The 25,273-nt window shown below is 46.9% G+C and overlaps 1 protein-coding gene across 5 annotated transcripts in view; it reads left to right on the forward strand.

Annotated features, from left to right (window-relative positions):
- LOC146207060 (WD repeat-containing protein 11-like) overlaps window positions 1-22,134 on the forward strand; it is a 160,010-nt gene extending 137,876 nt beyond the window's left edge. For all 5 annotated transcript variants that reach the window (XM_084595708.1, XM_084595782.1, XM_084595880.1 and 2 more), the window contains 7 exons: window positions 783-942; window positions 2,292-2,409; window positions 2,892-3,058; window positions 4,481-4,673; window positions 5,059-5,133; window positions 5,183-5,321; window positions 21,935-22,134. In XM_084595708.1, coding sequence (XP_084451834.1) covers window positions 783-942; window positions 2,292-2,409; window positions 2,892-3,058; window positions 4,481-4,673; window positions 5,059-5,133; window positions 5,183-5,321; window positions 21,935-22,104 — 1,022 coding nt within the window. In that variant the 3' untranslated portion in view covers window positions 22,105-22,134. The remainder of the gene's footprint in view (window positions 1-782; window positions 943-2,291; window positions 2,410-2,891; window positions 3,059-4,480; window positions 4,674-5,058; window positions 5,134-5,182; window positions 5,322-21,934) is intronic.
- The last annotated feature ends 3,139 nt before the right edge of the window (window positions 22,135-25,273 follow it).

Below are 25,273 nucleotides of genomic sequence, written 5' to 3' on the forward strand. Positions count from 1 at the left end.
ATGTATTAACGAAATAACAAATTAGACCTTATAAGACCTATTGTAGGAGAATGGAAATTTAGCATCAATTAGGAACATTTCATGCAAGTGTTACTATACAGTTTTCATACTGGACTCGCACATCTTCCACAGTTTTTTACTAATGAAACATAACAAATCTACCTGCAGAGAATGTGGAGAGGTGCTCACAGTCAGCCACATTTTAATTACATGCTCAAAACTCTATATACTATGCAAAAAGTATTTTGTTATACTTTCTAATTACTCTTCTCCGCTCCATCCCAGCCTAGTTGTAAGAGTTGTAGATACGATCCCACTTATACGTTTTTCGGCATGATGCTTGTTTTTATTAATTCCCAGCCAATGCCCTGTAAAGGTATTGGATATTCCTTTGGCTAATACAATTATATTTCTGTGTGAGTTTGAACAACACAATTGTGAAAATGTATGAAAAACTCATGTGGTTTTGAATTGACAGTGAAAATACCATAGCAGAGGTTAATAGTAGCTACAGTAATGGTAACGCTCGTGGCCAGTGTTTCACTACTTACTCGTGTATGTAGTGAACCTCTCCTTTTGTCTTTGAGATTTTAATTTTTCGTCCTCAACATTATTGCAATCTGGAGTGCTCACCTTTCCAAGCGTTAATGTTTTGATGAGCCCTTAGTCGCAGATAGTAAGTGGTGAAACTGTGACCTCCTGTTTCAGAAACAAAGTGCATATATAAAGCAACAGATAAAATGATGAAATTCTTAGATAACACCAGTCAACACATTGTGCAGGTGTTCCCTTTGTGCCTCAGCTGCTGGCTCCCAAGGCTTCCCTGCAACTCAAGTCTTGGCTTCAGCACCCAGACCTGGCCGTGCTGCCCGAGCAGCTGGCCACCTGTCACTGGTGCAGGGCTGGGGCTGGTGTCACCGAGCGGAGCTTAGCCGTGGCCAGGTTTGAATAGGATCAACATTTTCGGAGTAAAATGAGCTCAGTCGAACATGCCACCCCCTAACTTGCACCTGTCAGTGGCCAAAAAAAGAAAGGCAGCTTAAAATGTAAGTTGGCTCTGCTTCTGCCCAGGGCTATCAAAAATGAAAGCACATTCTTTTCTTGTAAAGTAGTGAAATCGCAAGGCTGCCTTCCACATTTGTGACCTTGATGTGGCCAGTTAATCCAGTCCGCCTTATCTAGCACAGCGGGAAATACAGTACTGCCCAGAAACTGTGCACACTTCAGCGTCGTCGTCTCTCAGTCCAATTCCTTAATTCTTCTTGGTCACAATATGTAAAAAAGAGTGTAAGATATGTTTTAGATACTGTTGTATCACACATGTCCCTTCTTGTGCCTTCTTTGTGATCGCACACGCATCCTTCACCTTTTGTTCCCTTCACCCCCACCCTCTAATGGCTATATAAGCAGCTGTTTATTGTTGCAAGTTGCGCATGTCCTATCGTCTCTATATCTGTGTGCTGCCGTTGCGCTTAAAATATTAGTAGAAATGCACCAACATGCCCCGCAAAGTGCTTTATTGAATAGTATTCTTGCCAAGACCAATGTCTAAATTTTATTCTTTATCTTTGTGGAGCCTCTTGCTTGCAGTGTCATTTGTCTCCTAGTTGAGTGTGTCAGGGAGCTGAGGGGGACTTTCACTTTGCTTATACTAAAGGGGATTTGTCACTTGTTTCTAATGTAACTATATTTGAAAGTAAAGCATATAAACCCGGTCAAGTCTCGGACTTTGTGTATTAGTGTCGTGACATTCCCCTAGCTATTACTGCAAAGTTATTGCTCCTTTAATGCATGTGAAGGGGGCCTAGCATGTTCTATCACTGCTACGGCATAGGGACATTCATTTAAATTATCATTTGATGAGGAAACATGCAAAGTGATGGATATGAAGCTCTGAAGGCGAGAATGGTTCATGATGGAGGCATCCTCAATTCTTCTCCAAGTGCTCATCGTCTCCTCTCAGAATGACAAGCCTTGTGTCCAAGACACTGGGCCCACTTTTCTTGTAGACACCCTCGAAACAAAGCATAGTGCAGTCCCTGCTTGAACAGCGGCCATAGGTCTTCACACCTCAGCCATCCTATTGGCGAATACAACTAAAGGGAAAAAGCTGCAGAGTGTGGTCTCCTTTGAAGACCATCTGTTGCTTGTTCCTTAAGTTGCCATGGCAGCAGACGTCCAGAGAAAGAAATGAAAAACTATGGTTGTTCATTCCTTTTATCCCTGACCTTCCATGACTGACATTTAATGGCAACAGAGCAATGAAAGCTTGCTGGGATGCTTCATTTCAGCTGGTTTGGAGATGAAGAAGGATTCCATTTCTGGAGTGTGGCACAGTACTACCTCACCAGGGAGGAAGGGGTGCTGCCTCCTTGCTATGACATGCTGTGTCCTCATGCAGCCTACAAGGTGGGTCTTTCTTCTCAGGGGTCTGCAAGCAGACTGGCATCGTGTACACGACATACTCTGTCAACACAAAGATTGGTCACGTGTGGTTAACTAGGGTGCACAGCGTTTCCTATGTTGAGTACTGAGATACCTTGAAATAGAATGAAATGAATAAACTTAGTGATATCTACCACAGGTACCAACAACTGTTTTTGCCTGTAACTGCTCCAAGTATAGCAGAGTCCTTGGTTGAGTGGTTTTTATTTTTGAATGCATTTTAAAAGCCATCTTAACATAGAGGTGTGCTTGTGTCTTGTGCTGGGGGGGTCCCTTTGTATTTTGTTAGCAAACCTCTACATTAAGATGACTGAAGGCCAACAAACACAGTGAGAAAAATCAATGTGAACACAAATAACTGCATTACGCATAAAATGTAGTATATGCACTCGAGAATAATACTGCCAGAATATGCCAGTATTTAAGTAAAGCGCTGAAAAATGCAGGCCCTGCAGCTGCAGCGACTGGTGTTGCACGAGCGGCGGCGTGTGTTGCACAGCCACACGCAGCGCTGCGTCTGCCGCCTGCTCCTGCTAGGCCAGGCTGACCAAGCAGTGCAGCTGCTGCTCGAGACGGAGCCTGGCAGCGAGCACTTCTACAGTGACTCACTAAGGTGAGTTACTGGCACGCTATATCCAACTTTCCTTAAATGTTTTTAACGAATGTGTAATTTCTACTTTATATATTGAAAGTGTTTCGCCATGAAGCGGATATATCAAGCTCCCAGCGCGCGCTAAGGCTGCTTGCTCAGATCGCAGGCTTCCCCGCAGTTACAGCGAGCATTTGCATGAAGTTTCATGCTTTATCTCACATTCGCCAATAGTGCTGCAGAACTTCCATCAGGACGATGCACCTTTCAAAACAGCACCATGGAACATCGACCGCTGCAGCCTTGTAGCTAACATGCATTCATGGTGGCTGTCACGGAGATGGTGAAAACAACAACAGCAGCAGCAATAGTGTTGTTTTTCACATGGCTGCAATTCAGAAAAGCCATCCTAGTTCCCGCTTGTCATCTAGTGACATCGTTATGGGTTAACAGTGTTGTGCGGACAATCCGAGCCATCTGGCACTTTTGGTTTTTTTGGCGTTTACCCTTTGAGTGTTGAACATTTAAAAAAAAAAATTACCCCTGTGTCGCATTGCTTTATTAGTGATTTTAAACGCACAAAATTGTAAAGTCCAGATAAATAGGCGAAAAATATACAAGGTAAGTGATACAGTCATAGCATCAATGAAGCTAGCTAAACGGAAGAGCAGTGACACCCCGTGAGTGTTAATAAGCTAAGAGAGCACCAACAAAGATAAAAATCGGCGTCCGGTAGCATCCCAACAAAGACAGAAACCAACTTTCACATTTTCATTGTGATCGCACAGAGAAAATGAAACCGCGAGGGCTAGTCACCGCAAACCACGCATAGCACAGAAGAAGGTTTCTTGCTGCAAGATGGTAGCTTAAACAATTTTGCAACACTTGTTGTAAGTCCTAGAAAGTCTTCAAGGCCCTCCGGTAACATCCCAACAAAAAGATTTCGCACATCCATTGCGATCACGCGGAGAAACCATGTGAGCACGCCAGCGCGAACAGTGCACAACACAGCAGGTCACTTTCAGTTTTATCGGTAAGATGGTAGCATAGACAATTTTTAATATTTGTTGTATATTCTAGATGATGGCAGGATCTCCCAGTAAGCGCGTCTCTTCAGGAGGGCGTGAAATTCTGAACGCATGCTCAGCGCAGTATGCGTACGGCACGAACACTCAAAGGGTTAAAGCAACGAAGGTTCATCACGCAGTAACACTACAACCAATCATACAATCATCTTGCTGGCTCAGTTTTGCAAGACCAACCCATGACTGTTCTCAATCTCTTTTCTTGCTTTGTGACCAGTACATCTACTCGATGACTACTTGAAGTGCTCAGTATGGTCAGTTTGCCTTTCACAAATGATAACCTGCCTTTAGCAACACTCGGCAGTCGTCCTGACTTCAGCCGCACTTGGTCTTGGCCCAAGCTGGTTTTCTCTCTTGCCAGGGCGTGTTTGGTGGCATCACTCAAAGCTGAGAGCAAGGCACAGTCTGTTGTGAAACTGGTGGCTACCAACCTGATTGCCAACGGCCGCACATGGGATGGTGTGCAGCTGTTGTGCCTCATCGGCAAGGGCCTGGATGCTTGCCGCTACCTGCAGGCAGCCGGCCAGTGGGAGGACTCTGTGTGGCTGGCAAAGGTAAACTGCAGTGTGTTCCACGATTGTCGCATCACAGTGAATGAAGGTGCACCCAGGATAGCATTCATGGCAATATAAAATACCACAGTCATATTATATAAACGCATTTTATTTTTACTTCTCCAGATGGTGCGCACATAGAGGGAAAATTAATCACGTCTTGGGCTGATGACACTCATGGTGCTTTCTGCGCACTGTGCCACAGCAGAGATAAGCATAACATGAGTACATGGCACCACCATGGAGACTGATTCCGTTGTGCAGTACTCTTTGCAGATGACAGGAATTTCACTCTGTGCTAGCTTCAACAAAGAAATTTTAAATATGATTGCAAACCATGCTGCTGTACATGTTTTGATAGTGTGAGGAACTTGTGCTCACCCAGTGTACCCTGAGCAATGCTGCACTTGCCGAGGTCGTCAACAAGTGGGCGGAGCATCTGATGCAGCTCAACCAGAAGGTAAGCAGCCCCAGGGCTCTGTTACCCTCGTGACAATGTTTTCCAACAGGGCAAAGCAGTGCTGGCATTGCTCAGTGTTGGCCAGTATGTGCGTTGCCTCCAAGCCCTGCACACGGCTAAAATGGTGGAGAGGGCTGCCTTGTTCCTTGATGCCTGCATGGAGCATGGGCTGCTGCCACAGAAGCCATGTATCCTTTTATACTTCATTGTTATAAGGCACTCCCAAAATCCATTCCATGGTTGATGCACTAAACTTTAGGAAACTCAGGAGGTGAAAAAAAATGTTGCATTGTTTGTACAATGAAAGCCACAAATATTCAGTTAAGGCAGTTGACAATGTTTTTCTTACAAGTTAGAAAATTTTCACTTCTATGTGAGGCACAAATTCGGCACATTTTTTTTTTTAAAATATACACAGCGCAACAAACATAGGACAAGCGAGTAGATGAACCAGCGCTGACTATCAACTGTATGATTTATTGAAAGAACACGAATATATACAAAAATGCTCTGACAACCAAGTGCGCATGTTCGCAGATAAAATAACATTTCACTTTAACCAGTTTCGTCAAGGTATGAGATTTCTCGGGGATGAATGATAACAGATGGGATGCTTACGCATGTGTCAAAATTCTTGTGAATGAGATAGGCCTCTTTTAATTCTCGTGTTAATTTCTCTCTGTGTTTGTACAACACTGTAGTTTTTTTGAACAGGGGAGTGCAAGGCGGGTGCAAAGGGGGCTTTTGGCTACATTCCTTGTGGTGTAGTGCCAGGTTCGATGACAGGGTTTTTTCTAGGGAGTTTTCATGTTCTCTTAGCCTTATGTTAAAACACCTTCCTGATTGACCAATGTAATCTTTGCCGCAAGTAAAAGGCACTCTGTACACCACTCCTTCTGTGCACGGAAGAAAAGCTGCATTATGTTTTACCTGGCATATCCCGCGGCCTGCAGGTCGTTTTTTGTCATTTATTTTTCGGTCTACCTTAGCGCAAATGCTGCCAAGTTTTATGGGTGCAGCAAACATGTACTCCATACCTATGTCCATCTTGCTGTAGCCGATGCGAAATTCCATGCACATATGGTATGACGGCAATAATTTTTTTACCAACCAACCAGGAGCGCAAGTTTGGGTGTGGACACCGGTGCGCCGGCCCGGCTTGTCTGAAAAACTGATGTCGCGTCACTTTGGACCTTACAAGGTTCTGCGCCGTGTCACAGAAGTGACATACAAAGTCCTTCGAGCGGGTACTGTGCAGACCTCGCGTCGGCAACCACGCTCCGAGGTGGTGCACGTTGTCCGCATGAAACCGTATTTCACGCGGTAATGTGCAGTGTACTATGCACTCGTTTAGTTATGTAGGGCACCGCCTTCGTCTTATATTCGGTTTCTATACTGACTTGCATCGCCCATCGCTCGCGCCCAGTCTGTGCTTTCGTTTTTTTTAGGAGGGGGAGTAATGCCACCTGATGTCCCTGATGTTCTTAGGTGGCGCCTGGAAGAAAAGGACGCCGAAATTGGCTCGCGTGCTGTGCGCGGAACTTTGCCTGCTGGTTCAGCTTCGTCCCGTCGTTTTAGTCACGTCTAGCCCTGTTGTCCGTGACAATATTCAGTCTGATAGCTGTCCACACAACTAATGTTAAAGGCAAGCACCAATCTCACCGCCCTCAGTGTCGTCGCCTTCAAGTCTGTCTCACTTCATCATCCTCAGCATGAGCAGCGAATACCGCTAAGTAACAATATTGTTACGGTGCGCAATATCAAGATGACGACGACGCGCTGGTGTGGTGTGTTGTGAAGAATACGACGCTCAGACTAAGCTAGGTTCGTTCTGGTGGTGTATGCTTCTGACAGTTATCTAGCGTTTACTGCTGTGTACGTTTCCCGTAAAATTTGGTGGAGGATTGCTGGAAGTACGCCCATAGCAAACCTGGATCTCCGTAGTGGCCGCCAGATTGGTACCATCACTATGACATCCGATGCGACATCATCTTCAGCGGCACCACCAGCTTCCACAGTCATGACGCAGCCTCGTGACCCGGGCACCTTTTGCGGCACCGACCATGTCGACATAGAAGACTGAATTGGTATGTACAAGCGCGTAAGCAAGCACAATCATTGGGACGCGACCCTCATGCTCGCCAACGTCATCTTCTATCTGGCGGGTACGGCGCGCGTCTGGTTTGAGACGCAAGAAGACGATATCACATCCTGGGATATGTGCAAGGAGAAGCTTCGCGATCTATTCGGCAAGCCAATCGGACGCAAGCTCGGCGCACAAAAAGACCTCGCATCCCGTGCCCAGTCTTCGACGGAATCATATTTGTCTTATATTCAAGATATTCTAGCCTTATGCCGAAAAGTGGACAGCGCCATGTCCGAGTCAGACAAAGTGGGCCACATATTAAAGGGAATTGCAAACGATGTTTACAATCTGCTGCTTTGCAAAGACTGTCCGACGGTCGACTCAGTTATCCAAGTTTGCCGGCAGTTTGAGCAAGCAAAACACCGTCGCATTACTCCCCGCTTCGATCGCTTGCCAAACACAGCTGCTATGTCTTCGTGCGAAGATAGTCCAATACTGCAGCAGCCATCTCATCCCTCCAACTTGACCAGGATTGTTCGCCGAGAGATAGAAGCTATGACACCCGTTGCGTTCGCTCCTCAGTCGGCAGATGCTACTATAGCCTTAATACAATCTGTCGTTCGCCAGGAGTTCGCAAATGTGGGCCTCAACACGAACATGGGCTTCAAGTCTGGCCAGTCTTCCACACAGCCCTCGTTCCAACCTAACGTACAGCCATTTGTCCAGCCCACCGTTCCGGTGGTAGCAGCTGCGGCTCCGACTGCGCCCTTGCCGACGCGATACCGCTACTGCTACCGCAACCCAGATGAATGGCAAACCTCGGATGACCGACCCATCTGCTTCAACTGTTCACGTGTCGGCCACATTTCTCGGCATTGCCGCAACCGTTGGATTTCGTGGGACTGTGCACTGCGCACGTGGGTATTTCCGGTCACACTACCCCTGTCCTCTTCACTGTTATCGACCGCTGCCCTCACGGCGTGATCCTCGGCATCGACTTTTTAACGGCCCATTCTGCCCTGATTGATTGCTCAACTGGCCTTCTTCGCTTAGACCTGCCCTACTGCTCCGAAAACACCGATGTCAAGCCCCGCCTCCGATCCGCCGAATTTGTTCGTCTACCGCCCGAAGCTGCTATTTATGTTCCACTGGCCCCATTCCCTGCAGTTCCTGACGGCACATACGTCACTTGCCCAATTAATGATGTTGTTCTCCGTCGCAACATTATACTCCCTCATACCGTTGTGACTGTCACTGCTAACCGCACCTATCTTCCCGTCCTTAACTTCAGCCGCTCGACCCAAGTTGTACCCCATGGCATCGCACTTGCTGATCTGTTTCCTTTGGCGGACTGCGAAGTTGTTGCTCTAATGCCTCAGCATCTGTCGGCGCAGCATATATCAACTTCTTCCCATTCGAACCTCTTTTCAAGCATGATATCTGCGGATCTGCCAGATGACCAAGCCAAAGCTCTCTCCGACCTCTTGCTGTCGTACACTGATATATTTGATTTCGGAGACCGAACATTGTGCCAAACATCCGTTGTGACCCATCGAATCAATATGGGTGACACCAGCCCCATCCACAGACGACCTTATTGTGTTTCCCTTACTGAGCGGTATGCTATACAGAAAGAAGTTGACAAGATGCTGGCGCAAAACATTATTGAGCCTTCCTGCAGTCCCTGGGCGTCCCCTGTCGTATTGTTCAAAACGAAAGACCAAAGTTGGAGATTTTGTGTCGACTATCGCCACCTTAATCAAATAACAAAGAAAGATGTTTACCCTCTTCCGCGAATTGATGACGCGCTTGACTGCTTGCATGGTGCCAGCTATTTTTCTTCCATCGACATGCGTTCAGGCTACTGGCGAATTGCTGTCGACGAACGCGATCGCGAAAAACCGCATTTGTCACCCCCGACGGACTCTATCAATGCAAGGTTCATTTTATTTCATTTCATTTATTTTTCCCTTAAAGGCCCGAGGGCATTACATAAGGGGGGAGCAAACTCAATATACAGTGCGAACAAGAACAGGAAAACATTAAAACAACAAGAAAAGAAAACAGAAACAAGAGAAATAATGCGAGGGTTAGACGAAACAATATTAAAAACAAAAATAACAATATACCATAAGTAAATGACGCCGAAAATGTTATACAAATTTGCATGAGAAAAACGCTTTCACGAAACTGGTGAAACTAGAGCCGGTTGGTATACGTCATCGATGGCAACGTCAGCAGAACTACAAACACACGTAAAAAAAGTCAAGACAAGGTAAGCGCTGCCTGCCCCGCGCGCTAACAATTCTGCCGACGTCATCAGCGATTTCTTCACGAAAGATGGTCGTTTAATTTTATCCTGAATGATTTGCGATCAGTGCATGATACGATAGTGTTTGGCAGGGCGTTCCACAGTACTATTGCGTCCGGAAAAAATGAAGAATTTAGTGCTAAGGTGCGACAGTTGATACGTGCAATGCTATGATTATGGTTTAGGCGGCTAGATGTCCTGTTGGGGGGCTGTAGCTTTGCATGTCTCGTGCGAGGATGATAATAGAAGTGATGTAGAAGACAGAGACGAGATATGATACGGCGTGACATGAGCGATGGAATGGCGATGGACTGTCTCAGTGCTGTGATACTGGTTTTCTTTGAATAGCAAGATGTTATAAATCGGATGGCGCGATTCTGTATGGCTTCAAGGTCGGTGGCGAGATACGCTTGTGATGGGTGCCAAACGGAGGACGCATATTCTAGTTTGGGTGAATGAAAGTTATATAGGCTAGTTGCTTTATTTCCGGGGATGCGGCCTTCAAGTTACGTCGCAGATAACCGAGTGTGCGTGAGGCTTCAGCACAAATGTTTTGAATGTGGGTTACCCATGGTAGGGATGGTGTTAGGTGGAGGCCAAGATATCTGTAGGATAATGCAGGGGTAATGAAAAGCGAGCCAATACTATACTGATGCTGATTCACAGTGTGTTTCCTCGTGAAAGTCATGGATTTACACTTGCTAATGTTTAAGGGAAGGAGGAATTTATTAGACCAAGAGGCGAGTGTATTAAGATCAGATTGAAGCAAACATGAGTCATTGGTCACCCTAATCTCTCTGTATATGACGCAGTCATCCGCAAAAAGACGTAATTTTGATTTTATATTACAAGGGAGATCATTAATGTAAATTAGGAATAGTAGCGGTGACAGTCCGGCGCCTTGTGGGATTTCCGATGTTACGTTGGTGAGAGGTGAGTGGCTATCATTTGCGGAAGTGAACTGCTTGCGTCCAAAGAAAATTTTCAATCCAGCAGATTAGGTTGGCGGGAATTCCTAGTGATGAGAGTTTCTGAAGTAAATGACTGTGGGGAACGCGATCAAATGCTTTGGAGTAATCGAGGAATATAGCATCTATTTGAAGGTTATTGTCCATGGATTCTAGTAAGTCATGCATGAACTCAGCAAGCTGTGTTTCACATGAAAGATGTTTTCTAAAACCATGCTGTTGAGGATAAAAGAAGTCGTTAGATTCGAGGTGTGTCATTAGGTTCGTGGATATAATGTGTTCGAGAAATTTAGATGGGACACTGGTTAGAGAGATAGGACGGTAGTTGGATGCTGATTTGCAGTCACCTGTTTTAAAGACTGGAATGATTTGAGCGATTTTCGAATCGTCCGGTATTTCCTCCGATTGGAAAGACTGGGTGAAGATTAATTGTAATATCTGTGACGAGGTTTCCGATGTGTTTTTCAGTAGTTTGCTATTGATATGGTCAGGGCCTGCCGATGACAATTTTAGAGAATCAATGAGGTTACTGAGACTGTTTGCATTAATCTGTATCTCAGGCATCGTTACTGGTGGCGACTCTGATGGAGGCTGGGTCGAACAGTTATGTGCGGGGGTGAAAACCGAAACGAAATAAAGGTTCAAGACGGCGGCACACTGTTCTGTTTCCACTGGCTCACCATCAGTTCCCATGAGGGCTATTTGGTTCAGCCTAGACCTGGGGGATAGAATACGCCAGAATTTGTTGGGGTTCGATTGCAAGATTCCAAGTAGATCGACTGAAAAGAATTTATGCTTTGCGGCAGCTACGCTTTCAATATATTGTTACTTAGCTGTATTCGCTGTTCGTGATGAGGATGAAGAAGTGCAACAGACTCGGAGAAGACGACGACGCTGAGTGTTGTGAAATCGGTGCCCTCATCAACGTTAGTTGTGCGGACAGCTTTGGGACTGCAAATCTTCCATGTAACATCTCTTGGTGGAGGTGAATCTATTCGATCCCCTGTCACAAGCTGGATCTCCGCAGCAGCCGCCACATCGGAACCACCACGATGACTACCGACGCCTCTGCCTCTACAGTCGCCGCACCTGCTGTTGTAATGGCCCACCCCCGTGACCCCGGAACCTTCTGCGGGACCGACGACGTCGACGTAGACGACTGGCTAGCCCTATACGAGTGCGTGAGCAAGCACAACAGGTGGGATGCCACACTCATGCTCGCGAATGTAATATTTTACTTGGCTGGGACCGCGCGGGTGTGGTTTGAAACCCACGAAGACGAGCTACCATCTTGGGATATTTACAAACAGAAGCTGCACGACCTATTCGGAAAGCCTATTGGCCGCCACATTGCCGCCAAAAAAGCGCTCGCCTCTCGCGCTCAAACGTCTACAGAGTTTTATCTCACTTACATCCAAGACGTCCTGTCTCTATGCCGCAAAATTGACCAAGGCATGCCTGAGGAGGATAAAGTCGGCCATATAGTAAAAGGCATTGTTTACGATGCCTTCAACCTCCTGTTGTGCAGGGATTGCTCCACCGTGGACTCTGTGCTACAGGTGTGCCGACGTTTCGAGCAGGCGAAACAGAGGCGCATATCTCACCGTTTCGACCGGCTGCTGAACACGGCTGCTAGCTCCTCTTGTATCGATATCCCGACTCCTCGACCGCCTGCTAACGACAGCACTTTGACACTCATTGTCCGCCAAGAGCTTGAGGCAATGACTCCCGCGGCCTCGCTGTCGCATACACCCGACAACACCCTGGCTACCATATCACTTATTAAGGCTGTTGTTCGCCAAGAGGTTGCGAATATGGGCCTCCCTTCTACCAGCACCACCAACACCACGGATTCAGGACCTGCCCCTCCAGTAGTTGCTGCCACCTCAACCAACACCGGTTTCTCGCCCCGATATCGTTACCGCAACCCAAATGAATGGCGTACCCACGACAATCGCCCCATCTGTTTTACTTGTTCTCGCGTTGGCCACATTTTCCGCCACTGTCATAGTCGCTGGTACACGCCATCTCGTCAGTACACCTACGTCGACCGCCGCGGAGACTATGCCCCTCGCTGTTCCCCACCTCGCCCCGACCAGACCCTTGCTAACCCCGGTTCCACTGTCAGTGCTGCCAACCGTTCACCATCTCTGCAAGCACGACGTTCGCGTTCTCCTCTTCCTCGCCGCAGTTCGCCACCGTCATATTCTGGCCACTCACCGGAAAACTAGCCAATGCAGCTCCTGGAGGTGACGCTGCATTTATGACCCGGACCGAAAAACCTCTGTTGACCCCTGCCCTACAAAATAACTGTATCGACGTCCTTGTGGATGGAGTTCCCGTTTCTGCTCTTATTGATACAGGCGCCCAACTGTCCGTTCTCAGCTCCTCATTTCGCCGTCGCCTCAAGAAAGTCCTTACGCCAGCCGTCTCGTCCACAGTTCGCGTCGCCAATGGCAGCCCTGCTGCCGTGGTTGGCATGTGTACGGCGCGAGTTACAATTGCTGACCGTCATGCCCCAGTGTTGTTCAACGTCCTACATGAATGCCCCCACGACGTTATCCTTGGCATTGACTTCTTAACAGCCCACTCTGCCCTTATTGACTGCTCTAGCGGCCTACTTCGCTTGGACCTTCCTCTCTGCTCTGAAGATCCCTCCTGCTCACCCTGCCTTCGATCAGCACAATTTAGCCGCCTTCCTCCTGAAACTGCCGTTTACATCCCTATGTCGCCATTTCCACCCGTCCCAGACGGCGACTATCTCGCTTGTCCCATTACTGATGTCATGCTGCAGCGGCACGTCACCCTTCCTCATCTAATTGTGCACATCTCCCAGAACCGCACCACTCTCCCTGTCCTTAACTTCAGCTTTTCAACTCAAGTTCTGCCCGAGGGAATTTCATTAGCTGCGCTGTCCCCGATTACCGATTGTGCCATTTCAGCTCTTTCTACAGATCATACAACTGCCATCCCTGCCAACAATCCCTCGTCGTCCACATCGCGCCCTGATCCGCTTAGCAGCATGATTGCAGCTGATCTGCAACCTGAATTCGCCGCTGTGTTACACAAGCTTTTGTTTACCTACAGTGACCTTTTCGACTTCGGTACCCGCCTATTGGGTCAAACGACAGTTGTCACCCACCGCATTGACACCGGTGACGCCAGTCCTATTCACAGGCGGCCCTATCGCGTTTCGCTTGCCGAGCGACGCGTCATTCAAACGGAGGTCGAAAAGATGTTAGCGAACGACGTAATCGAGCCTTCCAGTAGCCCCTGGGCATCCCCTGTCATGTTGGTCAAGAAGAAGGATAACAGTTGGAGATTCTGCGTTGACTACCGTCATTTGAATAAGATAACCAAAAAAGATGTATATCCTCTTCCGCACATTGACGACGCGCTTGATAGTTTGCATGGAGCCAGCTACTTTTCATCCATCGACCTTCGTTCCGGCTACTGGCAGATTTCTGTCGACGAGAGAGACCGTGAAAAAACAGCGTTCATCACCCCTGACGGCCTTTATCAATTCAAAGTCATGCCTTTTGGCCTATGTAACGCCCCTGCAACTTTCGAACGGATGATGGACTCTTTGCTGCGCAGCTTCAAGTGGACGACTTGTCTTTGTTACTTAGACGACGTCATTGTTTTCTCGTCCACTTTTGACAGCCACCTCTCTCGCCTTTCTACCATTCTCGAGCTATTCCGCCGCGCCGGCCTTCAACTCAACTCAAAGAAATGCAGTTTCGGCCATCGGGAAATCAAAGTGCTTGGTCACTTGGGTAATGCTTCCGGTGTTCAGCCTGACCCTGACAAGATACGTGCCGTCAGAGATTTTCCCACTCCGCGTTCATCCAGCGATGTCCGAAGCTTTATTGGCCTATGTTCTTATTTCCGACGATTCGTCCCGAACTTCGCAGTCCTTGCTTGTCCGCTCACCCAACTCTTCAAGAAAGACGTTTCATTCTATTGGGGGCCTGAACAAGTTGCAGCTTTCTCAGAGCTTATTGCTGCTCTAACTACTCCACCAGTCTTGGCCCACTTCAACCCTTCCGCCAATACTGAACTCCGTACCGACGCAAGTCGCCATGGAATAGGAGCTATACTCGCTCAGCGACAACACGGCCGTACAAGGGTGATTGTGTATGCCAGCCACCTCCTCTCAACACCCGAACAAAATTTTCTATTACAGAGCGAGAGTGCCTGGCGCTTGTCTGGGCTATTACGAAATTCCGCCCTTATTTGTTTGGCCGCCATTTTACTGTGATAACAGACCATCATGCCTTGTGCTGGCTTTCCTCTCTCAAAAAACCTACTGGCCGTTTGGGGCGCTGGGCGCTACGATTACAAGAATACACCTTTTCCGTCGTCTACAAGTCCGGCCGGCTTCACCAAGATGCAGACTGTTTGTCACGTCATCCCGTCGACTCCCCTAGCCCTACAGACTCTGACGATGATGCATATGTCTTGTCTGTCTCCGCCTTTGCCCACATTGCCAAGGAACAGCACTTAGATCCTTCTCTGCATTCCATTATCCTCCGTCTTACCTCCGACCGCCCTGACCCATCTCTTGCCTTATTTGTGCTCCACGAGAACACCCTATACCGACGTAATATGCGACCAGATGGCACAGAACTTTTGCTTGTCGTTCCCAAACACCTGCGTTCCACCATCCTTGAACAGTTCCATGATGCTCCCACGGCTGGCCACTTGGGTGTCTCTCGCACATACGACAGCCTGCGCCGACGTTTCTACTGGCCGGGGCTCTACCAGAGTACCGGGGCTCTCCAGCAGTACATTGCCGCATGTGAACTGTGTCAGCGTCGGAAGAAGCCCACAATTTCGCCTTCAGGCCATATGCAGCCGATACCCATACCAACTGACCCTATTTCTCGTATAGGCTTTGACCTCCTTGGCCCCTTTCCAGTTTCCACCTCGGGGAACAAATGGATCGCCGTCGCCACCGATTACGCTACTCGGTACGCTATTACCCGAGCCATCCCGACCAGCTGCGCCACAGACATCGCTGACTTCCTTCTAGAAAACGTAATTCTTCATCATGGTGCTCCTCGCGAACTACTAACTGACCGTGGCCGCTGTTTCCTGTCGCGAGTGGTTGACGAAATTCTCCGTCCGTGCTCCGTTCGCCACAAATTCACCACCGCATATCACCCCCAGACCAACAGCCTCACGGAACGTCTAAACCGTACCCTCACAGACATGCTGGCCATGTATGTGTCTGACGACCATCGAGATTGGGACGTTCATCTCCCCTTTGTCACATTCGCCTACAATTCACCTGTCCATTCTACCGCTGGATACTCCCCATTTTATTTATTATATGGCCGACACCCGTTACTACCCTTCGACACCTCTCTACCCGCGGCAGATGCCACCAGTACTTACACTACTGATGCCGTCACCCGCGCTCATGATGCCCGCCGGATAGCTCATGCCAGGCTCTCTGCATCCCAAGACTCTCAAAAGATCCGGTACGACAGCCGCCACCGTGATGTCCACTACACTCCTGGATCTCTCGTTTTGCTGTGGCTCCCGTGCCGTCGAGTGGGCTTGTGTGAAAAACTTTTGCCCCGTTACACTGGCCCTTACCGTGTTTTGCGCCCCGTGACCGACGTCACCTACGAAGTTGAATCTGTGGTTCCGAAGTCCCCGTCCACAGCTCCAACCTCCGAAATAGTGCATGTGTCCCGTCTAAAGCCCTATCATCAACGTTCTATTTCGCTAGCATAGACCGCACCGGGACTGTGCTTTTCCCGCGGGGGGGGGGTAGTGTTACTTAGCTATATTCGCTGTTCGTGATGAGGATGAAGAAGTGCAACAGACTCGGAGAAGACGACGACGCTGAGTGTTGTGAAATCGGTGCCCTCATCAACGTTAGTTGTGCGGACAGCTTTGGGACTGCAAATCTTCCACGTAACAATATGTTTTTGCAGACTGGTGATATCGGTCCCACGTAGCATGGCTGTTAGATGACTTTGCTGATCGATAAAGGCGTTTTTTTTCCTGTTTAGGAGACGTTTCAGACTTACGGTGAACCACTCATTGGTATGATCAGATTTTATATTTATTTTAGGGATGTATTTGTTTCTTAGGTTTATTAATGTTGTTTTATATAATTCCCAGTTATGATTAACCGTTCTCGACAAGTAGGACTCGAGAAAGTATGTGTGAAACTATGCAAGTTCGTCCTTCATAGCTTCAAAGTTCCCTTTTTTATAGTCGAAGATTATCTTTTGAGACGCTAATCTTACTTCTAGCAGCAGTGATATGGAAATGTGTAGGAAAGCGTGGTCACTGATTCCAGGGACAATCGTTACGTTTTTAATGTCGTCAGGACTGCTCGTCAGCAAAAGATCAAAAGTGTTACTCCCTCTCGTCGGAAGTGATATGGACTCATGAAGATTGAAATCAAGAGTTAGATCGAGAAATTGCTTGGGCTCACTGGATTGTGAATTGCCAGGTACGCTAAGTAGAGGCCAGTTAATCTTGGGAAAATTAAAATCGCCAAATAGAAAAATAGGTGAGTTGGGGAAGTTGTCCCTGATATATGTTAGACTATTGTACAGTGAGTTGCTAAAAGATAGACCATGATCGGGTGGCCTGTAACTAATGCAAAATACAGCTTTCACAGTTGAAGTATGGACACAAATCCACGATAATTTGAGTACGTCGTCGTGGCAAACTAAGGATGATGATAGTGTATTTTTTACAGCTATAAGTACGCCACCCCCTCGACGGCTACTGCGATCTCGACGATAAATGGTGAAGTTCAGATTAGTGGAAAGCAATTCATTATCAAGGACTTCTTCAGTTAACCATGTTTCGGTTAAAATGATAATGTGAGCTTCAATGTCGTCGACAAAGCTAAGGTGATGCCATTTGGACTCTGTAACGCTCCTGCGACATTCGAGCACATGATGGACTCCCTCCTCCGTGGCTTCAAGTGGACAACATGTTTATGCTACTTAGATGATGTCGTTTTCTCTTCCACGTTCGCAATCCACCTTGATCGACTTTCTACAGTTTTGGCCGTTTTTCGTCGTGCCGGTCTTCAATCGTGCCGGTCTTCAACTGAACGCCAAAAAATGCAGCTTCGGTCAGCGCCAAATCAAAGTCCTGGGTCATTTGGTTGATGCAAATGGTGTGCAGCCCGACCCTGACAAAGTTCAAGCCGTGCGCGAGTTCCCTACTCCGCGTAGCTCAAGTGACATGCGAAGCTTCCTTGGCCTTTGCTCCTACTTCCGCCACTTCATTCGGAACTTCGCAGACATCGCTCGTCCGCTTACCTCTCTTCTGAAAAAAAAAACGTACCTTTCACATGGGGTTGTGACCAAGCCTATGCCTTCACAACGCTTATTTCCGCCCTCACTACACCACCTGTTCTGGCGCACTTCGATCCTTCTGCACCTACCGAACTGCGCACCGACGCAAGCGGCCATGGTATTGGTGCTATCCTTGCCCAGTCCCAGCATGGGTCCTCCCGCGTCATTACTTATGCCAGCCGCCTGCTTTCGTCCTCTGAGCACAATTATTCAATTACAGAGCGGGAATGCTTTGCACTTGTTTGGACGCTGACCAAATTTCGCCCTTATTTGTTTGGGCGGTCCTTCTGTGTAGTGACAGACCATCATGCTTTGTGTTGGCTGTCCTCACTTAAGGACCCCACTGGCCGTTTAGGTCGCTGGGCCTTGCGAATACAAGAGTACCAATTTACTGTAGTATACAAGTCCGGCCACTTACACCAAGACGCTGACTGCTTGTCCCGCCATCCCGTAAATCCTCCCGATTTGTCCGACCCTACTGCTGACGACTACATTTTGTCCATCTCGGGCTTTATAAATATCGCCTCTGAACAGCATCGTGATCCTGCCCTGCAACCAATTATAGGCCAGCTGCGCAACAATTCCGATTCTTCTGCCAGCATGTTTGTGCTCTATAATGAGACATTACACAGACGCAATATGCGTCCAGATGGCACGGACCTTTTACTGGTTGTTCCAGCTCATCTGTGCTCTACTGTCCTCGCCCAACTTCACGACGCCCCTACAGCAGGACACTTGGGAGTATCACGCACATACGACCGTGTGCGACGCCGATTTTTCTGGCCAGGTCTCTACCGCTCTGTCCGTCGCTATGTCGCCGTTTGTGAGCTATGTCAGCGCCATAGGACACCCTCGCTTCAACCTAGTGGGCCCCTGCAACCAATCTCAGTGCCGACTGAGCCGTTTTCTCGTGTGGGCCTCAATCTTCTTGGGCCTTTTCCGATGTCGACTTCTGGAAACAAATGGATTGCTGTGGCGACTGATTATACTACCCGATATGCTGTAACCAGAGCCATCCCCACTAGCTGCGCCTCCGACGTTGCAGACTTTCTTTTGCATGACATAATCTTGATTCATGGCGCTCCGCGTCAACTGCTCACAGATCGTGGCCGCTGTTTCCTTTCTAAAGTGGTTCATGACCTTCTCCGCTCATGCGCTACTCGTCACCAATTCACCACGGCCTACCATCCGCAAACCAGCGGTCTTACTGAGCGCCTTAATCGCACATTCACCAACATGCTATCTATGTATGTGTCCGATCACCATCGTGACTGGGACATCTCCTTACCTTTCGTCACGTTCGCCTATAACTTCTCACGCCATGATACCGCCGGATACTCTCCCTTTTATCTACTTTTCGGCCGCGACCCTTTACTCCCCTTCGACACCTTGCTGCCTCTTGACGACTCTTCCTGTAGTTACGCTTCGGATGCCATCGCCCGCGCTGATGCCGCCCGCCACATCGCTCGAGACCGGCTTGGCGCGTCTCAGTGCTTGCAAAAGCGTCGTTATGACCTACATCACCAAAACATTGACTACCCTCCTGGTTCCCTCGTGCTTCTTTGGCTTCCGGCCCGCCGTGTGGGCATGTGCAAAAAACTTCTGCCTCGTTACGTGGGTCCTTACTACGTCCTGCGACAAGTCACCGATGTGACCTATGAGATCGCTCCTCTACAGCCCAAGTATCCTTCAACAACCCCTCATCCAGAAATCGTGCAGGTCGCCCATCTGAAACCATACCATTCAAGTTCTCCTGTGTAGGCAGCACCGGGACGGTGCTTCTCCCGCGCGAGGAATACTGTTACGGTGCGCAATATTGAGACGATGACGACGCGCTGGTGTGGTGTGTTGTGAAGAAGACGACGCTCAGACTAAGCTGGGTTCGTTCTGGTGGTGTGTGCTTCTGACAGTTATCTAGCGTTTACCGCTGTGTACGTTTCCCATAACAATATGTTCCTCTCATTCACTACAATCCCAACTTGTGGACGAAAGTGCGGCTCTGCTGTGAAAGAGGTGTACATGGATGCCATCCCAAAGTAAGCCTAAAAGCAGCATGTGGAATAAGCAAAAGTGAAACTATGCTGCTGCCTCCCATAGCGCCCGAGTTACATGCAACATGGAGTTCTGCATGTCGGAATTAACCGGTGAAACCCTTCCCTTGTCCAAATTGATTAATGCATCAGCTGGTATCCTATCCACATACTAATGGAGGTCAAGTTAACGCTATTTCGTTGTGCTGAAAATTGCGCATCTTTCGTGTTGGATGCCAATTTCTGGCTGTACCAGGGCGGTTGGTATGGCAGTGGCATCATCCATGAAAGTTGAGTTTGGCATATTCCAGAGGAAAAAGTGCAGCAAACTACCTTGCTGTGTAGAATTGAAAACCAGAAAAAAACACTTTATTTCTTAGTTCTTTTTCATTATGTGGCCAGTCGATCGACAGGTATGTATCGACAATTTTAATAGTAACTGCTGTTGAGGCATTTTACCTGACATTCATCAGCCTACAATCTTCTTTTCTGCACTTCCACAAATGGAAAAAAAATGTTTGTCTGCCTAGAGGAGGGGTAAATTATTTGAAATGAAATTGTTTGTTTGCCATCAAATACAGATGGGGGGGTTGACGGCTTGACAGGTCCCTTATTTCGGCAGAGTGCCAACGTCACATATATGCATGCATAGACAATAATATGCAGATACGACCGTTTCTTATACCCCATATTCCTCTAAACACAAATGTAAAAGAAGACAACAGCACATGGTTTCGAGGAAGGGAAAACTAAGCACCTCTAGGAGCTGTGCCAGGATTTTTACTCTGCGAAAAAAGAATTGTGATGAGACCATTTTATGACATTTTACAAGCTGCTGAGCAATGTGCCTACTTGCCTGTTCAGCATGGTGCATTCATTTGGTATCACGTGCAAACGAAAACTTGTACTCTTGTGGCGTCAGTTATATTTCATACAACTTGGAAGACCTGTAGAGGGCTTGCCAGTAATGACAAACCTTTGGTGATAGTTTTTATCAACATACCATGTTTCACTGCATTATGCTCCTTGTGAAATGGGAAGTGCTCCAAACATCGTGCACACCCAGCCACACTACCATGTTTTCCTTACTGTAAAAGAAGGGGTTGTGAAGACAAAGCTTTTCTAAGCTATTTTCATTGATAAAAGCTACAGATATAGTTCTTGAAGGAATTTTGTGAATCGACCCACCAGCCAATCAGATGACCTGGTTACTTGAGCGCTGTTTGGTTTACATCACAAGGTCACATCACCTCTCTCTACCAATCAGAGAATTCTGTTGCAAAGAATGCAAGGTTTCTGATGTGATGACAATGCTAATACTGTCATGTTACAAAGATGACAAACAGTCCACAGTAAACTCAACTTGCATCAAGGATTGTAACCTCATTATCTGTTCGAACTGCGGCAGGCTTCCCCAGTTTTTGGTGATACCCCCGCACTCTCTTATCCTAATGTTTGTACAACATTCTTGGAGAACTCACTAAAGCAGTTCACATTATCTAGCAACAATGCAAGGTTGCAAGAAAGAAATTCGCAGACATTTCATATGTTCATCTTTCACTTGATCTAAAAAATGATGTGAGCAGTGGTCTCAGATTGATACTATATCTTTGTCCAGTGAAACCAGCCCGCATCTGCCCATCTTGAGACATCGAACCTCTGGGCTCGTAGTTCTCCATGACAAGATTTTCGTTGAGTGCACCAGAGGTGTCGTGTATCAGGTCATGTGCCGTCCAGTATTTAGGGCAGACTGGCTGATGTGAGCTCAGCAAGAATGATGGAAACAGTGATGCTGATTCACGTTAGTCAAAATTTAGCACAGGAGTGTTGTACAAGCTCTCAGGCAAGACTAATCATATTACATCATCAATCCTCAGCACGAGTTGATTTCGCTTTATTCTTGTATGTTTGTAAACTGTTACTTTCCTTTCTTATCCTGCAATTTCAACCGTTGGTGCATATAAAAATTGTATATCATGACAAATCTGCACTCGTAGTGCATCTTTTGGTCCTCATGTTATTTGGTACTTTTAATGCTCACTTGTGCATCTTCCTTGACAAGCATGTAGCAAGCCTCTACCAAAACATATGGTTTGATTATGCTAGGTATCTGCATTCCATAGGAAACAAAAAAGCCAGCCTGCATTTCTGCTGCCTTGCTGGGGAACTGGCAGCTGATTTGTACAGAGAAGTCGAAATGCTGCTGGATGAGGAGGAAGGACCCACCTTTCAACTGTAATAAAAATATGCAGCTTTTGTTGGTTCCGAATATTGTGTGGTAAATTTGAATGGCACAAGTTGTTTTTTCCAGACCATCCAACAGCTTAGATAGGAGGAGGCTTACCTGCAAACACCTTTATACGAAAAGCACTGTGGCATATTAAGCGATGATATGTCTAGAAAGTGAGGTTTTAAAGATGCTCAGTGGAGACACATTCAAGCGGCTGTGAGAGACCCCAGAGGGGTCCAGTAGGGCCGAAAAATGAGTCCACCTATTTTTACTTGAATCTATGCCTACCCTGTCGGGTAGCCACTGCCGTGTGAGATAATGAGCCAAGCTGGGCTATGAGTTTAGAGCCATAACACCTCATAAATGCCAAGACAGCTGAACAGATGGGTGGCACCAGCACTAGCGTGCCTACATAGCTCAATATTAGCAATGTTAAAATTCTCTCATGTCAACTGCAGTTTGCACGTGTAGTCCACACCAAGGTGGTTAAATTTGCATGCACATGAAAGGTCCAAGCATATCGCAACAACGGGTCTGCAAGTGCTTATGCAACACTAAAATGCCAAGCAAGGAAGGTAGGTTATTAAAAACCTCAGAACATGCTGTGGAGTACTCATCTTTTGCTTTGTAAAAAATAAGCACACCTCAGGAAAACTCTCATCACATGGCACATGCATTACTTTATTAAAAAGGCTGTCGTCATTAGCCTTGAAGTGAATGTCATCACATGGCACATGCATTACTTTATTAAAAAGGCTGTCGTCATTAGCCTTGAAGTGAATGCTTGCCAAAACCAGGCAGCTAACTTTCACAAGTGCACACCAGTGCGAAAGATGCAATAAAAAATTGTGGCAGCCTCGTCTACCCTGCTCAAGTACAGCACTGCAGTTGCTGTGAGTACAGGTGTGTACCTACTATAGCATCAGGCAGCTCCTTTTTAATGTGTGCACAGTACAACAAACTTCCTCGTAATAGAGCAAGGAGAACATAGTCTTGGTGGGTGGTTGCAGTGAGACAGTTGCCATGCGACAAGATACTTTTTTTATGCTAGTAATTCTTTTTTTTAGTGTACATTAATTAGCAAATGTGTGGCTTCTACGGTGAAAGCCTGAAGGTGCATTGTGTGTATGTATTTTGTTTTCGCAATATCCGTCGTAATGGCATAAGCTAAAGAGCTTTGAGAGTAGTAGGTACTTTGAACACAACTTCTGAAGCACTTAATGATGATAAAGCGCCATGTTACTCTTCATGATGCTGCCACCATCTCACTAGCCAGAAAAATGTCGATCTTGGCTTCCCGCTTCAGCTCTCAGGTAATGTTTTTTTTTTTTTTTTTAATGTGCGCACTTCATAAGAGGTATTCGTGATAATAGGCTAAGAAGAATGTTCCATACTATGCAAAATGACCTGATAGCTTCTTACAGTCTAAAGGTATTTTTCTGAGGGTATTTTGTGTGAAACAACACATCTCGGTGTCGCGCAAATTTATTTTGCAGTGAGAAAATTGCACTTTGCTAGCAGTGGCCGAACACACTTCTCATAGGCCCAATTCTGCAGTGGTGCTTGGTAATTCATCTAGGGCCTCTGTTGTCTGCATTGGCGCACATTAAAGCGGGAATCACATGTGCGCGAAAAAGTGAGCGACACGACAAGGCGGCGCAGCGAAAGCGATCATGGTTCGCTCCGTCGCCTACTGGGGAAGACGCATGCACGCGACAGCGCGAACTGAGCGAAACGGCGACAACGCTCTGTGTAGGTTGTGTGGCTGGCATTTGGCTGGCATAGTGGCGTAGTACACCGCAAAACTATTGCCAAATCCAACAGCAGTCATAACGATTGCAAGAATTAAAGTTATTTTGCGACAACATGGCAAAGTAAAATGTATTTACAGCAAACCGTATCGAATGTGTGTGAACTTGCACTGTAATCAGCACGAATAGTCACGTGACCCATTGTTTTTATTGTTGTTTCGGTTGTGATTAGACGTTCTTTGAATCCTTGGCTATCCACCATTGTTCGTACAAAGCGAAATATTTACGTGGTAGTGCACAATCACAATGCAACACAGCAAAATGAAAAAAGCATGCGAAATGAGCGACAGTGACGTACGGTTACTTCCGGGCGAACGAGCGAAATTTTCTATTTCGGCAGATCCGAGCGACGAGCCAAGCGACACATGCATTTCTGTTCGCGTGAGTTTTCGCGTGCATGCGATTCAGCCTTAAGTCTGCAGCCATCAGCTGGCTAAGATATGAGATGGATGCGGGGGCTCAAAAACATTTCTGAAGCAGTTAACGATGCTGTCACCATCTCCATAAAAATGGCTTGCTTCAGCTCCAAGTTGTCTATCACCATGCACTTGTACACACACTTAGAGCAAAAAAAAGTGATTTATATAGTATCTTATTTTTCTCACATACACGCCGTGCTTTCTGCACACCTCGAACACCAAAGCCTGGATGACGTGTGCTTTTCAAAGCCAGAAAAGGACTGGATGACGGAGGTCGCATTGGGGAAAAAGAGGTCTACACTGTCCATCTGCACCTAAAATACATGGTTCACTGTGTTCAAGGTGTACTGTGCAGAAAGCATGAGATATATGCGGGGAAAATGAGAAATCAGTTTTCTTGCTTATTACAGAAAAACTTTGTTAAATCAAGTTGGTTAGTTTCGTTAATTTGGGTTGATGAGCACAATAAAACCAATGGGTACTTGCTGGGGAATCAAAATTTGTTTGATGAATTAGGAGCTTCATAAATAGGTTTTTGGTTAGGTCGAGTTTTTGTGTTGGGGTAAATAGGCACTGTAGCATCTGTAGGTGTTTTACATCCCCAACGAAAGGTTGAAGGGACAGGCGACCATTTGAAATTGGCTTGTATCAAAAGATTGCTGCATTCTAATTACAAATGGGCTAATTTCACTGTAAGTCGACTTTGTATAAGCAGGAAAAGGTCGAAAAATATAGTATAGATTTTGTCAGCACTGGTCCTTTTCACAAACTGTAATGGCACCGGAACCATTTTTCGGTTCGAGATTTGTGAAGGCAGGCCTCATTGTCATTCGTAATGAAATGGTGATCATGGAGTACTTTTGAGTCCTGACACAAGTTTTGACTGCACAGCAAAAAAAATGCTCACTTCTTTGACTGTTTGAAGCGGTCTTCATCTCGATAGAAAAC

Source organism: Amblyomma maculatum, chromosome 1 (assembly GCF_055883805.1).
Source record: "Amblyomma maculatum isolate TAMU_Amacu chromosome 1, ASM5588380v1, whole genome shotgun sequence".
In the NCBI taxonomy this organism is placed as follows: domain Eukaryota; kingdom Metazoa; phylum Arthropoda; class Arachnida; order Ixodida; family Ixodidae; genus Amblyomma; species Amblyomma maculatum.